Here is a 13,201-nt window from a genome sequence, read left to right as displayed (position 1 = left end):
TCATTCAAGGATTGGAATCCAACAAACAAATCGTAATATCCTTGCAAGTAGCTTTTATAGAACTGTAGTGATTTATTTTTTACAGGATGGTAACGTTTACCATCCAAGGAAAGAAGCAAATACCTTGAAACAACGAGCACTCTAGCAAAACAAAGACATGGATATGATGCACTCCAAATTACTTACCAAATGCATCAGGGGTGATATGTACAGAAGGTAAGAATAAGGGGGCCCTGTTCCCCCTTGCTTATTTACGTCGGGAATGCTGGTGTAGCAGTGGAGGCAGTTAGACATTTCCCAGATCCAGTCCTGATTTCTTGAAATGAAGAGTTATCCAGTCCTGATTTCTTGAAATGAAGAGTTGGGCCATCTGTTTATCCTAACATAATGCTCCCTGATCTTTCCGTCACCTACGATGCTAGTTACAATAGAATAACAACATTCTTGTCCACCCCACGCCTTGCCATCAGCACCTGCTGTTTGGCTTCCATCTGGGTGGAAGTAGCGGCGCATCAGAGGACCAGTCCCCTTCCAATATGGATCAAGATTCCGCCAAAACTCTGGACCAGCCTGATAGCAAAATGAATTTTGGCAAGAGTTGATTATGCGAAGTGAAAGGACTGTCTGGTTCTCATGCAAGACTATAAGATGGAAATATACGTAATGAGATCCACAAATTTAGAAGGAATTCTGTCAACTGAGATACGGTCCCTTGGTGATGGCATGAAATCAGTAGAGGTCTTTCAATTAGTCCTTGCAACTAAATATGTCGAGAATTGAAAGCAGTAGCATTATAACGACAGACCAAGTGAGAGAAAATTCTTTTCATAACTTCAAGTATTCAAACTATCTACCAGCAATGCATTTCTGGAGCGTCCAAGTTTCTGACTTGTTGAAATACAAGTTCCACAAACCTTGTTAAAATGAAACTCCCAGATATGATCATCCTTCATGATACGAGCCTGATATAAGGATAATAAAACACAATGAGATTGATTAGGGACCGGTAAAAAGAATAATAAAATAAAAATCAATGGCCATAGAGCCTGAAGCACAATGGTTCAGAAATTAAGTAAATGTCTATCCATGCTTTTCTTTGTGTGAAAGCATCTGTAATGTTCAATGCTACTTGAGAATATCAGTAACTCACACGTTTACCATCCATGAAAGATATCGAATAAGCCGCCAGCTTAGATAGTCCCCGGACTTGGGATGCACGAGGAATGTGTGCCTTCCCATGCCTCAATTCTTCACACCAAGAAGTCAAAGAAAGTTCTGGTAAATTAGTTCTACGACATTTCCTTCGATCAAAACTGCCACATTCCCAATAGGTTAAACAAAAAAATTAAGATATCACGTTGCTTCACCACTGCAACAATCATGCCTCAGCAGAAAAAGTAAATTTAAATAATTGGAAAAATAGGATACAGATCATACTTGGAGAAATCGTGAAGTCACAACATCCGGTAAAAATACTGTAAAATACCGGCACAGGCTTCTCAGCAAAGCGATGCTATGTAAATCTTATCAAATAATGGATAAAAACCATTATGGTAAAACCCAAATGCTGAAAGTTAATAAGGCAAGAAAACTACATTTTAATAAATAAAAAATTAAAAGCCCGGTCAGCAATTCATATGATACACTGCTTTTGATAAGTTGTGAGCCCAGAAGCTAAATTGATGTGAGGATGGCATTTCAAGTCGGTGCAAACTCTTAGCATATAATTTTTATCAACTAACAAATGAAAAGAAAAATACCAGCTAGCACACTGTTAAAGATTGTAAGGGTAAATCCAAAGGCATGAGGACCTATATATCATCCTTAAGTTCTAATCTCTTACCCATCTCATCCTCAAGGCATCATAATCCATTTGAGCTAGCTTGTACCTTCCTCTATATGCAATGCAGGTAGCCTCCTACTTTAGGCTTCTCTTTAGCTTTAGTCGATATACTCTCAATTTACGCAGAAAACTAAAAGGGTAAACTTTGTGAATAGGGAGAGAAAAAATTTTTAAAACACAGTACATAAATCCTGGTTGAATTTGATAAAAACAAGTTTATTTGACAGCTTATTGATGCAAAAGTTGGCTTTAGAGTCACCAAGCCAGAACAGTCATTCCTGTTTGTAGGTTGGAGACCGTAAATCCACTAACCATGTCTTCCTAGTTTTTAAAGATGCACTCTCCTTTTGCGTTGCTTGAGAATAACCATTCTAATCTTTAACAAAGGCTATACAACACTAAACAAAAGAGGATTTTTTATTTTTGGTTTCCTTAGGTTAATCTTCTCATGCACAAATGATTAATGTGCTTGAAGGTCCTAAAAGTTTTATTAGCATACTTAATTTGACTCTATTTAACAATAACTCAAGCATAAAGTAGACCTTCTCCATCTATTCTATCATTCTCCAACCAGATGTGAGCAATGCTCAAAAGCAGATTCAAAATAACAAGTTATTGCTACAGTGTACCAGAAATGTTACCCAGATTCAAACAAATTCAATCTGTCAGACTCCATTCCATGCTAGGTAATAGCATGTAAGGCCAGTGAACTCAGCTTGCTAGGTAATAGCCTCGCACTGTCTTCTTTCTATGAACGTAATTTTGAATTTATGAATTCTCATTGTCCTTATGTTTGTTTATGAACTAAAATGACCAGAATTTTTATTTATCTATGTTTTCATGGTTTTCTTTTGCTAAGTATCTGATGTATGCGGTTTAATTATAGAATCTACTCAATCTACCTTGGACGCAAGAGGATATGCCCTTGAAGCTGGGCAGAACTTACAGGGCAATGCAGAATATAGGGAACCTATGATTTCTGATCTTGGAGAGAGAAAATTTAGCAGTTCAGCATGGACATCTGGATCTTTAGAGTTCAGTTTTGATACCATAAGCTCCAAAAGTCACATACCACTGCAGTCGGTCACAAATGATACTAGTTATACGAAATACTGTCCATCTTTTCTTGATTCTCTTAATGTATCCAAAGGTTCTTCTGGTTCTCTTTCTCAACATAATCAACTTACAAAGGATGCATTTTCCTCCCATGGTTCCCAATTTAACAGCACCAGTGCAGTAGGATCATCGCCTTTTGATAAACCATCAATGGAGACTGAAAATATGAGAACTTTCTCCATAGAAAGGTCCACTGGTTTTCCTAGTGCCACTGAGTATCCTGGTCATTTTTCAATTCCTGCTAATAATGATGGTGACCTACTAAGGCTGAATGAGAATATCTCAGAGAAGAAGCAAGAGTTCTACTCAACCAAACAGAACGAGGATTTCTCTGCTTTGGAGCAGGTTGACGTTATTTTCTTTTCATTTTAAGCTTACTATAGATGCCACAGTTATCAGTTTTTTAGTGATTCTCATTTATTCTTCCAGCTTGTTAACTCTATTGCCTGCAAGATTAGGTTCCCTAAGAACATGAATAAACATTTCTTGAAGTGAACTTTTTGATGTCGTAGAAATATGTAATCATAGGCTTGCTAGCTTTTATCTCTTCCGACTCAATTTGACATTCCATTATGTATATGAAACTTATACTAGCATATGGCTTTTACTGAAACCTTTACAATGATCAAAACTATTGTTTCCCATAATATCCTGGGATTTATATAGATGTTAATTTTTCGGCATTAATTATTCTGGAGAAGAAAGGTTTGTGATCTCTTGAATATAAAAGGAAAAAAGGACTCTAGTTTACAAGGATGATAAGCTTTATTATAGAATGCTGCTCTCGGAGGGGACAAATCTTAGTAGGAAGCTTAGAGCTTAGTTGAGAATAAGGCTGGTTCCTTTTTCAATTTATCATTCCCTTATGATGACGTAAAGGACAAGTATAACTGCATACTTATTGGTCACTGCCTTGTGTTTCTGTGAGGTGCACATGCCGGAGTCAGATGTTGTTAGGTTGGGGATTGGTAAGTTTGTTTATCAAGAGGCAAGGAAGAATAAATTATTGTGGAGTTTAGTTATAATTCAATGTTTAAGTTTTGAAGCCTAATACATGTTAATATCTTGGAGATGAACAAACTGTAATGACTGTTAAAAGATATCTAGCCATCAAGAGAAAACTTCCTCCAATGTTTTGAAGTTTCTAATACACACACAAGCACACATACATTATAATGTAGAAAACTATATTATAGTTTTTCTTTGTGGTTCATCACATTGGTTTTATTTATTGACTTCTTCCCAGATATCTTGTTTGGAATTTATTAACTATTTACTCTTATTTTGTAGCTTATTGAAGATTTGACCCAGGAAAAGTTTTCTCTGCAACGATCTCTTGAGGCCTCACGTACATTAGCTGAATCTTTAGCTGCTGAAAATTCATCATTGAAAGATAGTTATAATCAGCAGGTTTGTTTCCAAATATAATAATTGCAGCATCACTAGCATGTCATGGTCAATGACAGTGGTCAAATGCCATATGATTAGGTTATCTGAATCTACTTAACTGTTACCATTTACATAATTATAAACAGAAATATTCTATTTTCAGTGTTGTAATTTATGTATAAATATAAATTTTATATAATCAAAGAAATATATAATAAATTACTAAAAAATATTTCATAAAATAAATACAATAATAGATAAAGAGATGCCACTTCCCCTACATATTTTATACTTTGTCCTACAAAAGTACTTGTACTGCCTACTCTATTTGTAGTTCCATCAATTACTAGAATGTAAAAACAATGAGTTAGTTCGGTCAATCCCCTTTTACCTTTTGTAAAGGATATTGAATAAAACATATCATTGTGACCATGATTATATTATATGACCAACATGATATCAAATATATTATTTTGTCCTAGAAGGCTATTTTAGGATCCCTTTCCTCAAATGAATGGGTTATGTACTGATAACTTAATCTCCTTTTCCTTGCTTTTTTGGTTTTAACTTTTTGTGGATAATAGGTTGTCATAATTGAGCATTTTTGGAGGGAGAGGAAAACCAATTGTAATGTTTAAAATGTTTCTGCATGTTTATAAAGAGATTAAATATCTTGAAATAATATGGACAATGAATGTGTCTTCACAAGCCTTCTGCTTGTTAGTCAATCTTCACTGGTTTTCATTGCAACCTTTTTATGAAATCCTGAAATGCACTTAATCTTGTTTTCTTCTTCCAATTACTATTCTGATCCTTTTAAAATCTCTTTATTTTCGATTTGACATTTTTTCTCTTTCCAGAGAAGTGTCGTCAATCAGGTCAAATATGACATGGAGAAGTTACAGAATCAAGCCTCAACTGTTTAGTACTTTGTTTTATTTGGGGTACTGGTATCGACTCAAATTGTAAATGAGAATAATTGTATCTTGCCTGACTGCATGTTCATTTATATCAGATAGCTGATGCAGGGGGCGTCTGCAGACATGTTTCATGTGTGCACATGGATTTTGCCCTTATTTCTGCTTTGATATAATTTTATCCGAAAATATCAAAACCTATATTACTTACATCTATTAGCCACAAACTGCTGGATAAGGAACACTGAACTTTAAGTGATTCATTCACCACTATGTGTTCACTCCAATGCATGATAAAAAGTCAGGGTTCAGCTTAGGCAGAGGGATTTTTGCTGAGAATTTTGGTTTTTGGCTTAAGGAATTTGAGATTTATAGGGATTTTTAACAATTTGGTTGGCATTATTTTTCACTAGAGGGGGAAGATTTTTTTTTTGAATTTGAAAAATAGCTGTTGTACTTTTAACATATAAAAATGATCCACAAATATGGAGGTTATCAATTATTTGGATTCTACCTCATTGTTTAGATGATAGTTGAGTATATATTGAAATAGTGCATTATACCATTATTTGTGTCATCTTCACAGGGACAATAAACAGATGGTACAATGTGCAGTTTGGTGTTTCCAATCTGCTCATGCAGTTCATAGTTCAGTGAGTCCTTTATTTGCTATGGTTCTTTTTTTCCAAAGAATCTTGCATAGGATCAGCTCAGATATGTGCACTGTAAACTGCTATGCTGTATGTGGGCCGACTTGCATTTTTCTTGTCTTCTTTGTTTTACGATGTCTGAATGGATGGATCAGCTGTGTTTTTTAGTTAGATATAGGGTGGCTGCTTGGTTTTCGGCAAAGGTGCCTAATTTCCCCGTCCATCTTGATTGTCTTGTGGGGGATCCAACTCTGGCTGATTCTTGTAAAGTTTTAAGGAAGAAGTTGTTTTCCCTGTCCGCGTGGAGTCCTCCACCTTCCGGATTCTTTAAAGTTAATGCAGACAGGGCTGTAAGTCGCGATTAGAAGTGTAGTGAAATAGGTGGTCTTCTTCGGGATGACGAGAGCAGGCTGCTGGGATCATTCTCGGTTGCTTCTGGCCCTGGCCCTCCTATATTAGCTGAGTTGAAAGCTATTCAAGTTGATTTGTCTCTTTTTCTGGAATTGGGGTGGAGTGCTAAGGGTCGTCTTATCTTGTAAAGCGATTCAGTTAATGCGTTGAAGTGGATTATGAATCCAGGAGCGAGTCCAGCTTCTTTTGTTCTTCTGGTTAAGGAAATTGCTGATTGTGTGTTGGATCGTAATGTGATTATTAGGCACATCTAGAGATGTTTCAATTGGGAAGCTGATAGTTTAGCAAAGGCTGACATAAGGTAATTTGGGTTGCATTTTGTATGTTGGGGAGTTGATGTGCTTAAATTGAGGGATAAGTTTAGTTTCGTGTGTATTGGTTGTATTTATTTTGGGTTTTAACCATGGTGTAATTTTTCAGTAGTAATAAATTTTGGGTACTCTTTTTCGCTTTCCAATATCCGTTGGGTTACTTATGTAGCGTGACGGTTATGAAGGGGTTTTAACGAGGGCCTTTTTCTTATAAAAAATGGATGGGGGAGTGCTTACAGATGTCAGAAATCATATTTTAAAATGTTTTTGACATTTAATTGCAGTGTCCTTTTGTTCTTTTCTAATTAGGTCTGATGTTTGATATTTGTAGGCAGAGCTTCAGACTTTCAAAATGGAATACGCAAATGCACGACTGGAATGTAATGCAGCCGATGAACGTGCTAATATATTGGCTTCTGAAGTCATTGGATTCGAAGAGAAGGTAAGAAATTATTTCGATGGACAAAGGTTTTCTTCCTTTTTTAATATCGTTCTATTCATCGTAAATTTTCTTCCTCTCTAGATAATATTGCTGCTAGATAGGCAAATTGCCATATCTGCAATATGCATTGCATTTTCGGCATGTAATGAAGTTAAAGATTCCGAAGTGTCAGTTTAACTTGAGCGGATCTTTGTTCTTTTTTGTGGTATTTGATATTGTTTATTTTCTTGTTTTAGGAGATGATGCTATTAGAATTTGCATTATCTTCTATTGTATGTATCTCTTTTTGCGTCTGTCAGATTAACATTTTTTTCTATCCCTTTTTTAGGCACTTAGATTAAGGTCCAATGAGCTAAAGTTAGAGAGGCAATTGGAGAACTCACAGGCTGAAATTTCTTCTTTCAAGTATGCTCCAGTTTTCATATGTTAAAAGGGTTTGGGATCTGTCTTTTCAGCATGAGTTGCTTTCTTATTTATTCTCCTTGGTTTCTCCCATTGTATATGTCATCTGCCATCTGCCTTTTGCAATCAAAAGTATAATGCATATTTCTCCGGTATGGAATCGAGGAGGGGCATTGTTGCAGTTACTAGACCAGTGGATAGATTGTCTAAGAAATAATTATCCAATTAAAGTTGTACTATTAAGTCTTCATGATATTTTATGCAAAAAGGCAAATAAAATACAAGAAAAAAATCTAAAATTTTCATGTTAAGTATTTGATTGATGCATTAAAATAATTAAACAGTACATATAGAATACAACTGAATGTATTACGTCACTTTTATGTTCACTTAAGAAGTTAAGATCTCATGATGCAGTATGTTATACTACCACATAGAATGATTTGGTTAGATTGTGTTCTATTAAGTACTTTACATACAAACTGATTTGTTTTTGGGTATTAACTTCTGTTTTATGCCTTTTAATTTATTTATTTTGTCAAATGCAACATGGATGAAAACATTTTTCCGATTGTTACTTACCAGAAATAAAGAAACGGAAGAAAGAATTTGGGTTGGGAGGAGATAGTTTGTAGTTAATAATTTCCTTTGTGTTTTTGTTTCTTCAATTTGAAGTAGTCTTTAAATATATTTTTAGTAAGTTCTCTAGTAGTTATTGCAAATCTTATACCTTCTTAATCTCGCAGAAAGAAAATGTCAAGCCTAGAGAAAGAGCGTCAGGATTTTCAATCAACTATTGAAGCTCTTCAAGAAGGTTAGTATGATTAATATCAGACGTGTCTGTTTTTACAGTATTTATTTATAATTTTATATCTAAGATTTTATATTTGTTTTAATATAACCAACCATATGTTTGCTATTTGATTTTCTGATTCACTTAACTCAGAGAAGAAGGTACTCCAATCTAAGCTACGAAAAGCTTCTGCCGGTGGAAAGTCTATCGACGTGACTAAGAATCCTGCTAGTAGGAAGGATATGTCGACTTCAACAGAGGATCTAGCTAGTGTTATCGCTTCGCAACCATGTTGATACGTAAGTAAATAGCCAAATGTTATTTCACTGAACCAAAATCCAGTTAGGCATGGAAGAGAATCCTAAGCTTATTCCCAATTGTAAACCGTTATCGACCGGAGTCAATCTTGGGCAACGTTAAAATTTACTTAATAGTGCCTACCCTTGCAAGTTGAATATGATTATTGAAGCTTATTGATATAGAAACAAAATCCTTTCTTGTGGGTCTATAATGTTTTAACTTTTTTCTTGAGGGTTTGGTTTTCTAGAATTCTAGTATGATATCTTAGAGAGGTGATTGGTGCATGAAATTAGGTCTAGTATTATTTTACATAATTTTTCAAGCTAGGGATTTCTAGTTTTCATGTCTGCCTTAAGGTTAATGTCATGTAGAGCTGGTGTATGTTAAAAGCACAATGGCTGATGTTGGGTATTCTTTTAAATGCCAAATTTGAGTTTTGGGGTAATTTGTTCCAGGAATCACATTTTGATTCGTTATAATCTATGACATTGCAAAAACATTCTTTGTTTCTTATGTTCTTCTAGAACCTTTTAATGGTAACTCTAATTTATTATATTAAATTCAAAACATAAATAAAATTAGGAATATTTTATTTGAAGCATTTGATATTGTGGAAAATTCTAGAGAATGATAAGTTACTTAAACTATTCCGGCAAGTGTCAGGCATGGGTTAAGTGCCCCAAAGTACACATGGACAGGCATATCATCATTTATAGCCTTAAATTTAGGAAAACTGAAGGCACTGTGCCGGACAATAACAACATCCTTATTTGAACTGAAGTTTCAAAAAAAGAAAATCATGTGTATAAGCATTCAACTGCTTTTTACAACCTGCCAGTGCTTAAAAGCAAATGTGGGAAGTCCAATAAGCAATTATAATGAGGATATTTTTAGTAGCTTTTATTTTCTACGGTCCTTATTTAACTGGTGAATCTTTTATGCTCCGAACTTTTGCAGTAAGCATGGATGATGATAGGGAAATGAATAACAGTAATAATGCCTCTAGTTTGAGCTTGCTGCCTGAAGATGGACAATTTGAAGCTGCTTCTGTTTTTATTCCTCCTGATCAAATGAGAGTGAGTCATAACATTAATTCTCTGATTTCTGAGGTATCTTCTGCTACATTATTCAGATTGTCTTGTGGCTGCTATATGTTTTACTCAGCAAATTGAGAAATTAAGTTTTGGAAGTTGGTGGCCACTATTCCTGTCATGCTGATTTGAGGAAGTTTCCTTCTACTTGCAGTTAACATTAGAGAAAGAAGAACTAGCACAAGCTTTGTCATCTGAGTTGTCTCAAAGTTCAAAGTTGAAGGTAATTAACCAGTTCTTACTTCTTAGAGATTTTGTCCGATAGGCACTGTATCAGGCTTTATAGGACAGTTCTGAAAGAAAAAATTTCTGCTCCAAGTGAAATGGAATTCTAGAACAACTTCATTTTTGAGGTTTTCTTCTTTTAGTTGAAGCCTGCTAATTGGAAGCTTGTATGCTTGAAGCTTTATCACATTCCACAAGTTTTCTTTGACTGTATCTGTTTTTCTTCTATTACGTAATTAATTCTTATGTGCATCCGAACATTTTCCAAGTGCTCTTGTATTTTTGTTCTTCTCAATGTTTTTTTATTATTATCATGTACATTGTCCTGATTATTGTTATTGATGAATGAAGGAGTTGAACAATGAGTTATCTCTGAAACTTGAAGCTCCAACCCAAAGATTAGAGCTTTTGACAGCTCAAAGCATGGCAAGTGAGCACATCCCAGTTAGACAATGAGTCTAAAATGATACATGATACCACCGCATATGCTGATGAGGGCGACGAGGTACTCTCCCTCTCTCTCTCTCTCTCGTTGTGGCATGATCATGATTACTCTCTGGTGTGAAGTCCAAGGTACTCTAGGATTCGAAGCCATCGTATGGGAAGTTTGATACCTGCTCTATCAAATAACATTTAAGTTTCTTTTGTAGGTGGTGGAAAGGGTCTTAGGATGGATTATGAAGCTCTTTCCGGGTGGCCCTCAAGAGGGAGAACCAACAAGCGGCTTTCCTATTGAAACCGGATATCATGGCGTGGGACTGTTACAAATTCATATGCTTTTTGATTTCAGGCTCGCCTTACCTCGTTTTTGTGATGCTAGGGAGGTCGTGATTTGTATATTTTTGAGTCAACCCATTCTTTTTGATAGAAGGAAAAAATGAGTTTTATTTAGGATGTTAGTACCACTGATTGGCGGAGTCTAACTTGTGTATTATTTGGAGAGAAGACAATGAAGAAGGCCCTGCCCTTGTTGTAGTCACTTGGTTGATCAAATTTTGTTGTAATGAACTATAATTGACACATGTTTGTAGTGTGTGGAATTATAGTATTTGTGATGAACCTTGCATCTGTGTTAAGTGTTTGGGAAAAAACAGATTTGAGACTTCTAATATTCACCTAGAAAAATAACCAAACTTAGCTTGATTTATATCTGGCCGTATTGAACCAACAATCAGTTGGTTTAGTGAAACAAGATACTTGATCCTTTAAGCAAAGTCAGGGTTCGAATCTTGGTGATTGCGAATGGAATAAATTAGGTTGGGAGGATTGGCCTTACTTTTGTAGTGCTCGAACGGATTAGTCGATCAATATATTGGATACAAGTGTTTATAAAAAAAACTGTCCTATTGAAATGGACAAGATCATCCGGAGAAAAAAACGGATGAGAAATAGGCAAATCATCACAAGAGAGGCGAATAAGCCTAGACATTATGAAAAAATGTGATGAAAGGAGCACTTATTATTTTTAATAATAAAACAAAATCATTATTATCCAAACAAGATAAAAATGATATTTTTACTCATCGGCTTCCCCCTCACCCTTATGCTTCCTATCGTCTTCAGTTTGCCATTCTTTATATAATCACTTACCGCGACTCTCTGTCCAAATTTAAAAGATAAATCACCTATAGCTGTCACTCTTTATACAATCACTAACTGTTTTTCTCTGTCCAAATCAAAAGGATAAACCATCTATAGCTGTCACAACACAAATTTTACCATTAACACTAAGAAGATTCATGTCTTAATTTTTTTGTGCTTAACTTTGGAAATGGCTCTTTCATATATACAATTCATTTGTCATGGAAAAGCAGCCGAATATGTGAATCATTCTTATTGTCCTCATCTTGAAGGGTCTGGAATTTGCTCGATATTCCCTTGATTACCATACTCTACGTAACTATTTATATGTGAACAGCGCCGGGGAAAGCAAAGGTATATTCTACTGAGCACTTAATTTATAACGCACCATCAGGATGAATGCAGAGCTACTGTATTATCTGATGATATTGTGATCTCAATGAAGCCATGTGTGCGTTAGTTTATATTAGTTTTAGGAGGATCCAACATATTGTTATAAACAATTGTCTTTTACCATGAAATTTTCTTGATCTTTTAAGAGTTTGAATACTTAACCTTGCAAGTTATAAAGAAATATGTATTTTACATCACATGAACTGATAAGCATTGAGACTCAGTCAGTTTGGTTGCAAATTTTAATGTTGTTGAACCAAAGATGTTTCAATAATTAATTCCTGAAAAGGGCCTAGAGCAGTCAATGTTGAACATGACATTCTGCAACTTAAGTTGAGATTCCAGGAAGCAGCTATCTTGTTCTTGTCACCATATGGACTGACCTTATATAATCTGCACATGTTTTCTTTTGGATTAAAAGGGTCGGTTCTGTTTGTTGTCTAGTCATATGTCACTAGAAGGTAACATCCATTCGGCTTGGATCATGTGCCATGGACAAAGTTTTGGGGTTTTTTTTCTTCTATTGGCTGGTTTTGGTTCATAGTATCCTTGGATGCTTTGGTTTAACTCGATAAATTCTATATTTTTGCATTTAGAATCGAACTAATCATGTCGGAAAAGAACAAAGTTTTATATCCAGAAGGGTAAATATGGTTCAGCTCTATATCTGTTGAATCCAAGTTTCCCCCCTGCATGGATGCAGGTAATAGAGATGCATGCATGCATGCATCCATGACAACAGAAAGCGTAATCACCATTCATCAATTGTCAGTAACGAAAACAGTGACTCTATTACTGTCCAACAAAAGGGGATGGGTCTTTGTGACAAGTCCCATGTGATTTTCTGTTCTCGGTAACTGTGTTGTCGAAATAATAGTTAGAACATATAGAAATTCTACTGTCAGTGGACAGGTGCACGGTTTTGAGTTTTAATGTTGTAGTGTAAAACAATTACACTTTTCAAACTGTCAAATCTTTGCCTTCTCTTTTCTTCTTTTTCCATTTCTTTGAAACAAGTTGGGCAAGAAAAACCTGCAGATGGTTTTGAGGAATGAGACTGAATAGTTTTTATATTGAAAGACTTGATTGTGTGGTGTTGAGGAAATCCCATTGAATCAACAACATGGGTAGTCATATGGTGTGTTTGTGCTTCACATTTATTTTAACAAGATGGAACTCTTTATTTATAATACCAAATAGGAACCAACGGGGTTGGTTCAAGTGGTAAATAGTTTGATATCACGTAAGTCTCTTTGTGTATGAAGAAAATCCCTACCGGGAGACTCACCCACCAAAGACAGTTGTGCGATCTAGGTCGGTCCGAATTAATCAAGACG

General features: G+C 35.3%; 1 protein-coding gene and 1 pseudogene across 1 annotated transcript; one reads left to right on the top strand and one right to left on the bottom strand.

Moving 5' to 3' along the window:
* Nucleotides 1-330: 330 nt before the first annotated feature.
* Nucleotides 331-1,408, bottom strand: LOC120169772. The gene is made up of 3 exons (XM_039177890.1): nucleotides 1,151-1,408; nucleotides 915-962; nucleotides 331-570 (listed from the first exon to the last, which is right to left on the bottom strand). Exons 1-3 carry the CDS (start codon nucleotides 1,163-1,165, stop codon nucleotides 331-333), a joined length of 303 nt encoding a protein of 100 aa, XP_039033821.1. The 5' UTR covers nucleotides 1,166-1,408.
* Nucleotides 1,213-10,771, top strand: LOC120169770 (annotated as a pseudogene).
* The last annotated feature ends 2,430 nt before the right edge of the window (nucleotides 10,772-13,201 follow it).

Source organism: Hibiscus syriacus, unplaced genomic scaffold (genome assembly GCF_006381635.1).
Source record: "Hibiscus syriacus cultivar Baekdansim isolate YM2019G1 unplaced genomic scaffold, ASM638163v2 tig00111769_pilon, whole genome shotgun sequence".
In the NCBI taxonomy this organism is placed as follows: domain Eukaryota; kingdom Viridiplantae; phylum Streptophyta; class Magnoliopsida; order Malvales; family Malvaceae; genus Hibiscus; species Hibiscus syriacus.
The sequence above is the reverse complement of the archived record's forward strand: the minus strand, read 5'-3'. Positions and strand labels throughout refer to the sequence as shown.

Bases quoted from the DNA above. Each gene is read 5' to 3' on its own strand.
- LOC120169772 (XM_039177890.1), bottom strand. The intron at 571-914 runs GTTTGTGGAACT...TTTTGCTATCAG, and splicing joins GGGAGTTTCATTTTAACAAG to GCTGGTCCAGAGTTTTGGCG.